Genomic DNA, 13,988 nt, shown 5'->3' on the forward strand with positions numbered 1-13,988 from the left:
GCCTGCCGTGTGCCTATCCTGTGCCCGCCTGCCTGCCTGCCGTGTGCCTATCCTGTGCCCGCCTGCCTGCCTGCCTGCCGTGTGCCTATCCTGTGCCCGCCTGCCTGCCTGCCGTGTGCCTATCCTGTGCCCGCCTGCCTGCCTGCCTGCCGTGTGCCTGCCTGTGGGTGGGAGCGCGGCAGGGGCTGGGGCTGGGGCCGGGAAGGCAGGCGGGCTCTGCGCGCCGCAGCCCGGCAGGGATGCGGCATGGCCGTGGGCTCCGTGAAGATGCCGTCGCCGTGTGAGGGCGCGGAGCTGGCCCGAAGCTGGAGCCCGGGCGGCGCAGCCCAGGAGCCGGCTCCGCCGGTGCAGCTGCGGCAGAAGCTGCGGGAGCTGCCGGCGCTGCTGCGGAGCGGGCTGACGCTGCGGAGGAAAAGCGCGGCCGCCGCCGGCCGGGTGAGTGAGTGAGGAGAGAGCGAGGCAGCCGCGGGCGGCCCGGGGCAGCGCCCTCGCCCTGCCCTGCTCTCCGTGTCCTGCCCGGGGCAGCGCCCTCGCCCTGCCCTGCTCTCCGTGTCCTGCCCGGGGCAGCGCCCTCGCCCTGCCCTGCTCTCCGTGTCCTGCCCGGGGCAGCGCCCTCGCCCTGCCCTGCTCTCCGTGTCCTGCCCGGGGCAGCGGGGCGGCGCCCGCAGCGACCCCGGCCGGGCCGCGCTGCGCGGAGGCCGCGGCTCTCGGCGCTGCCCCGGGCGGCGGCAGGGGCGGAATGAGGGAGGGAGGGAGAGGGGATGCCCGGGCCGCACCTCGGTACCACCGGGAGAGGTGCCCGCGGGGGGCTGGCCGCTGCCAGCTCTGGTGTAACGTGAGATACCAGGGGAGAAAGCTGCTTCCTCACCCTGTCCCATCTCGGGTTCCCCGAGTGGCTCTTTCCCTCTGTCATTTTCGCCTCGGGCGGATGCCTTCTCTCTGCGGTGCAGCACACCTGTGCTACTACACCGGTTTACACGCGTGTTCCAGCAGAGAGCTCCAGCGTGTCCTGGAGCGTGTGAAGATGGGATGGAGTGAAGTTGGGATGTGCACACCTGGCCCTCAACCTCGCCTGTCTCCTGACACTGAGGCCGTGGGGGTCAGGTGGGCATAACCGAGATCCCCAGCCAAATCTCAGTGAGTTTCACCCATTTTCCAAAAGGCTGGTGGTGTGTCTTCACAGGGCAGTCAGTGCTCCTGTAAAGTACAGCGTGACACTGCCATGGCTGGGAACTGCTGTGACAAGCAGCTGCTCACGGCTCCGACCTCTCCCAGTGGAGAGGAGACATTGCCATCCCATCAATGGCAGTCAATCACACCTTCCTTGCAGGCCAGCACTGATTGTAACCAACCTCCTGAGCAGTCGAAATGATGCAATGGGTTAATTCACACGGGGTTGGGTTTGTCTGCATTGGGGATCAGGTGAGCTGCTGTTTTTTTTCAGTGCACTGATAAACTACTGTGCAGAGAGTTGGTGGAAGTCAGCATGGTGTGTGTTTGTACCCTCATCAACTTTGCAGTACTTTGCCCATGTAAATAAATGATTTCTCTGTATGGGGAAGTTGTTGTGAAATATACTAGGGTGTGAATGTCAAACCAAACTTCCTGGGTGAATGGTTTGTTATAAGAGGATATATAGGCAAGGAAGATAATTAGGATTAAGTTAGGATATAAATTCACAGTAGAATAGCTGTTTTTGAGTAATGTGGGTTCAGATTCCAGTCATACATTAATTTATTTCCTCTGGCACATTCAACACACAAAATAAAGACTAACCTGTAAGGAGATGCCTAATGATTTTTATTGTTCTGCTGAAATAGCAATCCACCTGATTACAACCCAAGTTGTCCATATGAACTCAGAGCTAAGGGGGTGCAGTTAAACAGCTAAGTCTTGCTTTGCCCTCGGAGGATGTTGGTGGCAGAGATCTTTCTTCCAATGAAGAAAGTCCTTTTCTGAATGGAGTGTAGTTTGTTCCTCCTTGTAAACACACTACCAAAGAAATGGAGTAAGTGTTCCGTGAGGAGGAGAGAGGGAGCAGCACTGCTGCTGGTAACAGCTTTAGTTCTCAGGCAGGTCTGAAACAGTTTTAACAAAACAAATTCATGACACTTCAGGGAGACACCATGCAGAGCAGCCTCACGTTTACTCTGGTGGTTTTTCCTCACCCTACTGAAAGCATTTGACAAGTGAGTGGTAAAACAGATACTCTGTAAATATTTGTTGTGGGTGAGTTAACACCCTGGTGAGAAGCCTGGGTGGCTCCTGGGTCATGCAGCTCCTCACTTGGTGCTTGGTGAACCCTTGGTGCTCTCTTGTTTCCAGCTGAGACTCTGCCTGCCTTTGCTGATGTTGTGTGTTATGGACCAGCATACACAGTATGACAGATTTAGTGGTGGTGTCACCTATGGCTTCACCTTCCAGTCATCTTGTAAATTTATTCTTGAACTGTCTGTCTTGGTAGGAAGACTGGAGGGAGGATGGTGAGTCTGTAAGGCAGTATGGAGTCAACCCAGCAGATCTGCTAAGAAGAAATTCCTTACTGTGGGGGTGGTGAGACACTGCAACAGATTGCCCAGAAACGTTGTGGATGCCCCATCCCTGGAAATGTTCAAGGGCAGATTGGATGGGGCTTTGAGCAACCTGGTCTAGCAGAAAGTGTCCCTGCCCATGGCAAGGCGGTTGGAGCCAGATTGTCTTTAAGGTCCCTTCCAATCCATTCTGTGATTCTATGACCTTGGATCAGAGGGAGATGCTGTGTGGAGATGCTGTGTAGCTAATCAGGATCTTTGGACCAGTGTCTTTGTCCCACGTGGAGAATGGGAATGCTGTGCTCTGCCATCTCTGGGTTTGCAGGGACTATCCTGCAGCTGGAATTACTCAGCAGCATAAGTGCCTAGTGGAATGCTCCAAGGAGCAGGTCATACAGAGTCCAGCAGGGCTTTGCTTGTCCCTTTGGAGACAAAGTGGACACCTGAAGTGCAAGGAATGTCTCCCTACATGTGTGATCATCCAGGGAGCAGTTTGATTTTGTTAGTAGTACCTGCGTTGATTCCTGTCTGCTCTGTGCATGTGCCTTTTCCCCCCCAAAATGAACTTTTAGGGGCATGACACTTTTCATATACTTCTATTTAATATGAAGAGTAACTTAAACCCTGGAAATTACAGTATTTGGGAGAGGAAAGGAGTATGTTAGAACAATGAAATGCAGCATTTTTTTATCCTTTCCCTTTTAAACATGACCCTAAAATTTTAGAAGTTTTAAAATAAGGTTGAAGAAAGAGTAACACATATGAAACAAAGATTCCCTTTTTCCACTTCAACAAAATATTTCAAGTTAATCCAAAGTTAATTTTCAGAGGTTCTGTTTGCTTATGAAAAATACTTAGTCTGTTCTTCCTCTCCAGTGACTTTTTCTTTGTGCCTTTTTTCTTGTTTAAACACCAAGCTGAGTCTTATTTGTCCAGCTGGTTTTATCAGGAGTGTTGCTAATTTAGGTGAGCTGTTTTCAAGTAAATGCTGACCAGCTGAAATCCTGGCTTGTTTAATTTCCTAGAAAAAATATTATGACCCCTGAAGAGGAGTTCTGCTTCTGGTGCTGACTTGCTCAGGGACTGCCTGCAGTGCAGTTTCCTTCCACATCTATAAAGCACAGATAATCTACATGTGTGCATGCCTGGGGACTATGGATAATAAAATATAATGGAAGTGTTAAGGGTATTATAATTGTTTTAAGGATGTACTTCACTTCATGCTGTTCAAATACTTCCTGGGCTTCAGGGGAAAGGAAAGCATTGTGTAGTAGAGGGTAGTACATGTTAAAACAGTTGGTTACATTTTGAAAATCAGTAGGGGTGAAATAAATTTTTTCAATCTGTTTGAACATCTCAGTCCTTGGCTCTTCACACTAGACTATCTGAAAATTGTGACTAGAAATGGGAATAATTGAAAATACAGTGTAACAAAATTAGATTTCTCTCTCAGTTCAGTGACCCCAAAAACTGGAGAGCAAATATGTATTCTTTGCTTTCTGTGTTGGCATATGTCTAGTACTAATACATGTAAAGAACTTGGAGATGGAAAAGCACCTTGTAGAAAAAGCTGCAGTTACCACCCCACTTAGATGTTTCTATTCTGTGAGCAGTAAACATGAATACACTCCACTGCTTCAGTCATTTAGATAAAACAAATGTCCATCTCCTTGTCTAGGGACAATGTTTGTTTTAAAACTCTTGATCTTTGAACTGTACATTGACCTTGTCCTTGATGGTATTTTTTGTTAAATTCATTCTTTGGGCAGGTGTAGCACAGTTATCCAAGGTGGCATGGGTGATTTGTTTGCATTTGCACATTGAGCTGCAAGGTGTAGATTTTACTCATCATCCTCTGCTGGGTAAAATAGTAGAAAAATGACTCAACCTTTTTCTGAGAGCTTGTGCAGAGGCAGAGGAGGTTTCTGCTGTGGTGGGTCATGGTGCCCTGTGGAACTGTTCCCCTCTGCCATGTCTTTTCTCAAAATCTCTGGAAAGACCCTTCTGTTTCACAGTTTGCCTCCTAGAGTTGTGTGTTGAGTGTTCATGCAGTAGGCATGAAGACTTTGCTTATAAACCGTCTTTGCTGCTCTTCCTGCTGCCTGCTAAAGATATCTTCTTGTCTTCCCTAATCTCTTGTGACTAGTGATGACATACAGCTCATACAGAGAGGCTCTGCAGGCCACTCCATCTTGCCAAAACTCCTTTTCACCACACACAGTTTCATTCTTTATGGAACTAATCCTGCTCTCGAGAGGGCAAGGAAGGAGGAGGAATTGTCTTGCACACACCTTTTTAACCACCTCTTCTGCTTTCTAGGTTCATATTTGCACACAGATAAATACTGTTACACATGAGCATCAATGTTGCTCTTTGTCACAGCAGTGGATCCACAAAAGGAAAACGTTTTGGATGTCATGGTGTCAAACCCCATTACTCTGATATTATGAAATATCCTGCTGGTCTGTAGAAACTCTCATCATGGGATGTACTTTTTGGCTTGATCAAAGCTGAAGAGATACCATGAGTATTTCCTCTTCTGAGACCTTGTATTTACTTCTGTGAGATTCCTAGAGGTCTTCAGCCAGGCAGATGTTCTCAGACTGTCTTTGTCTTAGCCTTGTTTTGAGCAGCTACTTTGCTGTATGTTTGTCAGGATGTAAACTGACTATGGGGTTACAGGTTGAAAATAAACTACAGAAACTGTGGTGCAGCTTCTAAAAGTCTACATGAGTTCAGGGTGAGTCTAGAGAAGTTCATGGAAGAGAAATGTATTAAGGACACAAATCCTCATCAGGCACAGAAGGTTCCTGAGCTGAAAATAGCTGGAGGGTTGGAGTGCATTAGGGATATCTATCATATATTCTGGCACTAGCAGTTGTCATGCTGTTGGAGACAACTCCTCTTTGGCAGAGGAAAAAAAATCAAACTATATGCAATCTGTTTTAATTAAATGAAGTATCAGATCCTCTCAACCTACATTCTGCTAAACTTCTCCTCATCTCCTGTTAGGAGATTTCATTTGCTTATGTCATTCAAGTAGCTATTCTCAAATCAATTCATTTGGCAGCTGGGGAGATTATAGTGTTGTTGATGAAGTATTGCCAGGACATTAGAAATTGGCTGCTGGAAGCACTCAGAATTTACAGTCCTTACATCGTGGTGGTGGCTGATATTTAGGTTTCGATTGAGCTGAGCAGATAGATCTGCTTCATACCCAAATAATCCTCTCACAAATGACTGACATTTATCACAGTCCATATCCTTGTTGGCAGTTTCTCATCCTCATGGTGCCTGAGTGACCTTGTATTTCATGCTGCTGAATTGCAGCCTTTTCCTAATATTACACTTCTTGAAGGATCCTAATCTTCCAGTACACCATTCTGTTTACATGGATTTTGGCAATACCTCCACTTTTGTGCCATCAAGACATTTCATTAGCACCTTTATGATCTTTTTACCAGTGTTGCTAATGAGCAGAAAAAAAAATCATAGTAATTTCACAGGTACCTATGTTTATATATACTGTAGAGAATTTAATGTTGACATTTCTTCTGCACTAGAAAGATGCAGTGATGTTTTGTGTAGATGCTGTACTGGCTGAAATCAGCACACAAAATGCTGGATTGACTTAGTGGGTTGGAAGTTTTATTGTCAGAAGTATTATCAAAGTCAACTGATTGATATTAGTGACATTTTGCTTTCAATTCTGTCACAGAAGTTCTACTGGTAACTTAATACCCCCATCGCTTTAGCAGCTTTTATGTGACTAAAAATAATTGTGGTAAGTAGTCTTGAATTTTTCCCTATTGTAATCAGGATTATTAAGTATTCCTGCTAAATGTATTTGATTAAGATAATTATCTTTCGCATATCACTTATAGTATCCTTAAACTTGTCAGCTCTGTGATTGGTGACACATGAAATATTGAGCAGCGAATAAAATAGCTTTAGTAGCAGTGACCATGGTAGCTGCTGGGGAATTTCAGTGTCTCATGTGTTTATTTGCATAATAATTTGTTTCATAGTCAGTCTTCAGTGAATTACTAAATTGAAAATACTTCTTAATTAGCCCATGTGTTATGACATCTGAGAAATTACGCCTGGATTTGATTAACTACAGTTGAATGAAATGGAAAGTAAACCCACACTTCTGCCCCAGGATGTAACACAGTAAGTTTTGCAGAATGCAAAGCTGTTTTTCTCCCTGAGGTTTGGGATTAGCCTGCTTGATAGGATGATGCCCACTGCCTGTGGTCTTGCAGTGGCACTGGGAGTGAGGCTGGCAATTCCTGGACTGACAAGTCAGCTGCTTTCTAGCATCCCTGGGAAAGTCCAGATGCAGCTCTAGCAGGTGCTGCTGCCAAGGTGTGGGGAGTAGGTGCCATCATGTGGCTTGTGTTCATGGAAGCTGCATAAAATTGACATGGATTTCTTGACACATCAGAAATGCAGCAGCTTGCTTTAAACTGTGGGAGAGGTTCTGTTTCCTTTCTCTGCTTTGGTCCAGAGCACATCCTGATAAGTCTCTCTTTGACCTGCTTACCATAAACCAGACTTGACTGTAACCCCTTTCCCATGCTGCAAATTTAGCTCCAGCTGAAATTACCTTGAGCTCATTTTGCCTGTGCTCAATCTTTAAGCCTATTGTCTTGTGTTGGAAATAGAGCCTTAAGTTAAGTACTGCAGAAGCAAGTTTGATCAGCCTTGAATGTTTTATGTCTGTTTGGACAAGGATCTCACTGCTTTTTGGTTTTGCTCCCCTTCCTAAGGAATGTAGCTTGCAGATCCTCAGATGTGGTACTGCTGTGTATGGATTGGAAAACTATCAAGGAAGTCTATGTAGGAAATACGATCAACTTCACTGGAAGTAAAATCAGTGTATTTGCAAAACTTCTGCTAGTGTTACATCCTACTGAAATTCTTCATTTAAATATGAGCTGATTGTCCCCTTAGTTACATACTTACAGGAAAATAAGCAAAATTCACTTAGTGGAATGGTATACTTTAATTTGCTTGGTTACAAACCTGTATTATTGGTTAATTCACACTAGATTTCCCAGCTGCCAGGATGAATGAACAGCACCATACTGTACAATTATGACAAACTCTGTTAAGATTTGTATTCAGCTGTTGTTACTTGTGTGTCCCCAGTGGTTTAAATTCCATTTGCACTGTGAGGAAATTGCAAAACAAGCTGTGCATTTTTATGCTGATGAAAATGCTGAAAATAGACAGTGATAGCTTTTCAAAAGGAGAAAAGAAAAAAGGCAAGGAGAATATGCCAACTTTTCAGCCCAACTTGTAATAAAACAGATTTATGCTAATTTTATAACAATTAAAGTAATATTTCACACGTAGGAAAGGAAGGTCCTTTTTTCTTTATACTTATGCTATGTAACTAGTGCTGTATAACTTTATACTGTATAATTTGGTTATTCATTCCAGATGAAGTGCTCCTTCCCACCCATGGTTTCTGCTCACCCCAGGCAGGTGCTGAGTTGCTGAGTGCAGCAGCCAGTGCATGAAGTGATGGCTCAGGCTGCAGACTTTTGGTCTGGCTCTGCTAAAGCCCTTGAGCCCCCTGATGGGTCTGGCTGCATTTCTGTGCCTGATCACCAGGCAGCCAGATGCTGCAGGTCTGGTCACACACTCATCTCCTGGGGATGTGAGCCATCTCCTCAAAAGGGTTCTCATCAGTGCTTAGAAAAAGAGCCTTGAGGTTGGTTTGGGCTCAGCTGTAGGGCTGGAAATCAAATGGGACACCTTGTACCTCTGGGCAGGGTGACAGTGCCCTGTTTTTTGTAGTCTTTCAGGGCTGACAAAGCTGAAGCTAGGTAAAATTTAAACATTTTTCATTAAACTTGTAGTTTTGGCATGCGTTTAATGATAAAAAAGAAGTCATTTGGGCTCTAAAGTTAAAAGCCATGGAAGCAGAATGTGAGTATTTGCAAATTCTAGGTATAAAATGCAGTAGCTATTCATTATTATCACTATGTCTTTTATCTCAGTTAACTTATTGTTTGGTTTGGGCTAGACCTTGTAAAATGATCTTCTCAAGGACATTGTATTAAGCTAGGGTTAATTATTAATTTAATTATTTAAATCCTCTACAATTTTTTTTAATTAACTCATTTTTTGAAATATATTTTCCTGCAGAGAGACACAGTGGTCTAACTGATTAAAAGTCACTATACTTTTTTATAGTGCAAAAAAAAAAAATATTCTGCTGATTGAAGGAGAAAAAAGCTCTTCAATCTCTATAAATAGCAGTAGATGTGTATTCATAGCATCAGTAAGGATCTTCTGCCTTCATTTTTAGAACTGAATTAACCCATTACATCTTAAAATGATAGATGATTTCTAGTTTTCGTTTTTTGAAATACTAGTAGTGAGGAATTATATTCTCCTTGTTGTTGACTGCCCTTTTTCCCTGCTTCCTGCACCTCATACTCAAGCCTTTATGCAACTGAGACATATATGGGCTAGTTAGAGCAATAAAGAAAGAAATAGCAATCTTTTGTTTAATTACAGGGTGTGTTTTATCTTTATGTGTGTGTGTTTTATTGTGGTAGCTTCTGCAGCTGCCCTTTCTGATCCTCTCTGCAGGTGGTGCATGTGTTAGTATCAGCACCCTGACTGTGGAATGAGTGACACCAAGCAAGGAGCAGTGGCTGTTTGAAATTATACCACTGGTGGCAGAAATGTATGTCAAACCATGTCCTTCATGATGGAGTAGGTGGTGTGCAGTTTGTAGGTCAGTACTGAGGAGCAGGAAGGACTGCATTTTGCATTAAAAAAGCAAACTGGAAAAAAAAAAGGACCCAAAAACCCAAATCCCACAGAAAACCCCCAATAGAAAACCAAGGTCCAGAACACTTCTGAACATCAAGACTTTATGATGTGGCTTGGGAAAGGGAGTGAGAGCAGGTGTTTGGGGGTTGTTTATGCATTTTTTAAGATGATAAGCATTTAATTGTGGTTTTCTGGCCAAGTTCTCTCTAAGAGAGTGAGACCCAGTGGACCTAAAACTCTTTGTAATTTCAGATGGATGTGGTAGTCATTTGCTGCAATAGACTGCTACTGCACACTGCTGAGGAGATGCTCCATTTCATCCCATAGGCAAATGCAGTTCAGTGATACATCAATTGATTTTTAAAATATGGAAAGAAGGGGAGGAAAACAGTGCACACACATGGTTAGCTTTGAGAGTTGTGAAGCTGTTGTTTATTGGGTGGCTGAAGGAATGAGACAAAAGTACCACATAGATCTGCTCTAGATCCCAGCTCGTGTACAATCCAGTGCTTTGTTGTGGTTTGTCATTTCTGCACTGCCTGAAGCCTCTTGGCAGTAAAAATAAATCTGGGGGTGTTGGCTGTGAGTCCAATGCTGAATCTGTGTTGCAGGACAAACTGGGCTGTGTGGTGTTTGTTAAGGAAGGCCATGGGAGATCCAAGCCCTGAAGGAACTGAAGCAGAATCTCGTAGTTAGCTGCCAAAGAAGAAAGAGGAGGACACAACCTATCCCAAATTTGAGTATGTTTTGACTTGAGCAGGATAAACTATAACATCTGTCAGTGCTCACACTGATTTGTGTATGGGAATACCCTAAAGTAGCCTTCCTTGCAATTTGTTGGCAAAAAAAATTATTTAAGAAACAAAAATTTATAATCCTGTTAGATTTAACGGTTATAAACACTTTTGAAAATCTAAACAGAGCTTAGTTTCCATTCACAAAGAATGGAATAATCATGTTAAAGTTAGAATTTTGATACTTGAGAAACTTATACCATGCATACCATCTCAAAGTTGCACTCTGTCAGCTCAAAAAGTGTCTGCAAATGATTAAAAGACTTGTTCTCTTTATTCCACATGTATAAAAGAGATTGATAAAAATGCTGAGCCTGTTGGAGCACAGTAATTCATAAATAGTATCTTTGTAATTGCCTTTGACAGCAATTGCTGCAACAAAATACATAAAATGCAAAAAAATAATAATGGTAGCCAAATTAATATCTCTTTATTTATATTTTTACTATTGTGCTGAAGGATATGAAGAGGAACATTGAGCAGATATTTAATTTCTTGTTTTATGTCATTAAGCAAAACAAACGAGTTTCAGATTAGTTTAACCAAAGCTATTTATCCAATTAGAGCTTTCACTGCACTTGAATGAATGGTTGCAAATCAATAGGTCTCTCAGGTTGCCAGGACATGCATTAATGTTGGTGAGTGTCCAAGCTGAGCAGCAGGAATGATGTCTCTTTGGTTTTTTTCCATTCAGATATCTGTCCTCAGTTCATACAGTGTATGCATAAACTGAGAATTTACCTGAAGTCTTGCTTAAAGAGTTCCATTTATAAATTATCATTTGCAAGTCAGTGTGGCAAAAAATATTTATGCTATACTGGTAGAGGTTTTATTAAAAAAAACCTGCAAAGCAACTCGTTTAGAGGAACGTAGAGTAGATAAAAACATATTGTAATGAGTCAAGATGATGGTTCATCTAGTCCTGTAACCATAAGTTTTAAGGATAATCAAGGAGGTAACATTTTTAGCCAGAAATATAATGTTTCTTGGGTTTTCAAGAGAGTGTGTGGGCAAATGTTGCATTGCCTACCTCCCACACTGTTTTTTTTTTTTCCCTTTTTTATTCTAGTTTCAAATAGTCAGATAGTTTATACTCTGATGCTGAGGCTTCCTAACATTAACCATTTTAGTTACAGCTTTTCAGATTGTGCATATACAAATTGTCTTTTAAGGCATCTGGAGAGTCTTCTGTTTTGAGACTTATCTTTGGTGACAATGACTTTACAAGGGAAGGAAAACTAAGTTTTGTTTTAATCTGTTATTGATGAAAACATTTAGTTTTGATCAGCTTTGAATATTCTACCTTTAAATTCAGTGACCTTTCCTCTGTTCCTATGAGACTGGGAACTTCCAACATCTGTACATTTAACTTTTTATTCTTTTTCACAGCTGTTTTTCAAGCAAGCAATTCCAGTCTCTCTAGATGACTTCTTCCATGCTGTAATCATTTTTGTTACCTTGTTTTGAACTCTATCTGGTGCTGCAGTGTCCCTTTGAACTAGTGATGGCTTGTGCTGAATGTAATATTCTAGATGAGACTGCACCACTGTTTTATATAAATCATGCAATTTCCTCTCTCTCTGCATCATGTAGGATTTTCATCCTAACAATCTGCTGTTTTTTCAGAGCTCCAGGGACACTGATTAGTTCTTCACACAAAATGTCTTCCCAGCCATTCAGGTTGTCTTCTTTCAGCTGTTATAGTTATTTTAAAGCCATATAAATTGTCAGCATGTTTTTCCCTGCTTTTGATGTGGATAAACATAATTTAGCACTGTTTACTTGCCTACCTTGACTAGGTCCATTTGAAGCTGTTTATAGGCTTCTGATTGTGACTAAACCAAATTTGTATGTGCAAAATTTGCTTATCTTGATGCTGACATCATAAATATGTTTTATGAAACAGCATCCAGCCTGGGATACAACGTTGGGGCATCTTTGTGTTTTCCTTTCCACAATGAGAACAGTCTCTTTCATCCTCTTCTTGTCCTTCATTACTGCTGTGTTTTTGGTCAACTACAGTGTTTTGTCTACACAGGAAAGACTGCTTTAGCTTCCTCTGAGGAGTTTTCTGTGTTAGGGTGAGTCCTTGCTGTCCTTGTTGAAGCTGGAGGTACAGCTGCAGAGTGTGGCTGTGTAGGTGGTCTCTGAACATAGAAGGATGGAATAGGATAACACGTCAGTCTTGAGTTTGTTGCAACATGCTCTGTCAAAGGCTTTGCTGTTCTTCTAAGCAATGTAAGAATATTCATGACCAGTGAAGCTCCTGTTTGGTGGGTGGACAAGTGTTTGGAAGGCTTTCCACAGATTAGTTACCAACAACTTTGTCAATCTTTGAGCAGAGCTCTCTGCAAGAGTATGTCTTGACTCTGCTCCTATCCTACCAGTATTTTCTTTAAAAACTCTAGTGATGGAGTGGAGAATAAGTTGTTAAGGAGTAGCTCTGATACATCAAAGAAGAAAGAGCAATGAGGAAAAGTGCAGTTTTTTGTTCTTTTAAAAATAATTTATTTTTATTTTTCTGCCTAGGTGACTTTTGGGCAAAACTGCTATTAGGAACAAACCTATCTAACAGGTAAACCAACAAAGACTTAAAGAATGTCACATTTCTTCTCTATTCTTGTAAAGCACTTCACTAAAAACAGAGACACAAAATGTCCTTGTAGTTAATGGTTTTTTGCATTTAAGCAGAAAAGTGTAGTTAACAGAGCATCACTGCTATTAAATCACAGTTGTGGTCTGATTAAAACAGTACAAACTTAGGCTCTTTGAGAATAATTTTATTTTGGCTGTGGAAAAGTACCTACTTCAGTTGTTTATTCGTAGCAAAACATGTTACAGGAAAATTTATGGCAGGATGGTGGGAATTGATAAGGAAATACCACATTTGTTCCTTCTGTAAATAAAAGTAATTCCAAAAAAACTATCCAGAGACATTAATTTCTTGTTTAAAAACTGTGTCTGGTCACTGAAAAGCTAATGGTAAATTTTGTGAAACTTCTGAAACTGGAAACCTGATTTCATTTTTTAAAAAATTTGAGTTAAGCAAGAAAAAGACTGCATCTTTATCCCTTGCTTTAGCAGTTCTTGGTGTTATCTGACTTTTAGAAACAAAGCAAAATGCTGAGAGTCTGTGACTCATCTTCTTTTCAGCCTGAGCCAACTCCAACTTCAGTATGTGCATGCTTGTTTCTTTATACCATGACTTTTTCCCTCCTAAGCTAGTCATTGTTATCTCTTGGCACAAATGAAGAGGTTAAAAATGTCAATAAGCATGAGGCATGCTACAAACATGCAAACAAACCTCCCATGTAATCTTCCAAACCCCAGAGTGTTCTCGTTCTCATTACTTTGTTTATGAACCCATCTGATCTTTTGAGTATATCCTGATGGAGGGAGCAGGGAGGTGAATTCCAAGGCAAGGGTTTACTGACGAGGAGTAATGTAACTGAAGAGGTCCAGTTAACTTCTGCTGGTTACTGTGTCCAGTTTCCAAAACAGAATTTATGGCATTGCATAAAGAAAAAGCAGAAAATAGATTAGATAGAGGTGAAAAATTTCTGTTGATCTTTTTCTAAAAGCTTTGCATTTTGAAGAAGTCTCTGTGTATCTATGTACCAAAGAGTTTTGTAAGCTGCTTTTAATTTTGGTACAATTTTTTTTTCTGGTACTGGAGAAGCTACCAAATAGGTAGTGTACCTATAGGGTTTGTCTGGTTTGGATAAAATGGATGAAGTTCTTGTGGTTTGTGGTGTTTGTTTCATTGAGATAAGGATGGTTTGAAGTCACCTCTAAAAAACAGTGTGGGAAAGGATGGAGCAGTGAGCAAGGTGATGGGGATGGGCATGAAGAGTATCTCAAAATGAAG

The 13,988-nt window shown here is 42.0% G+C and overlaps 1 protein-coding gene across 1 annotated transcript in view; it reads left to right on the top strand.

The window, feature by feature from the left end:
* Nucleotides 1-123: 123 nt before the first annotated feature.
* Nucleotides 124-13,988, top strand: part of RAPGEF5 (Rap guanine nucleotide exchange factor 5) — a 154,848-nt gene continuing 140,983 nt past the window's right edge. Inside the window, exon 1 of the mRNA XM_079302279.1 lies at nucleotides 124-435. Coding sequence (XP_079158405.1) covers nucleotides 247-435 — 189 coding nt within the window. The 5' untranslated portion in view covers nucleotides 124-246. The remainder of the gene's footprint in view (nucleotides 436-13,988) is intronic.

The sequence above is a fragment of the Erithacus rubecula genome (assembly GCF_903797595.1).
Source record: "Erithacus rubecula genome assembly, chromosome: 3".
Lineage (NCBI taxonomy): Eukaryota > Metazoa > Chordata > Aves > Passeriformes > Muscicapidae > Erithacus > Erithacus rubecula.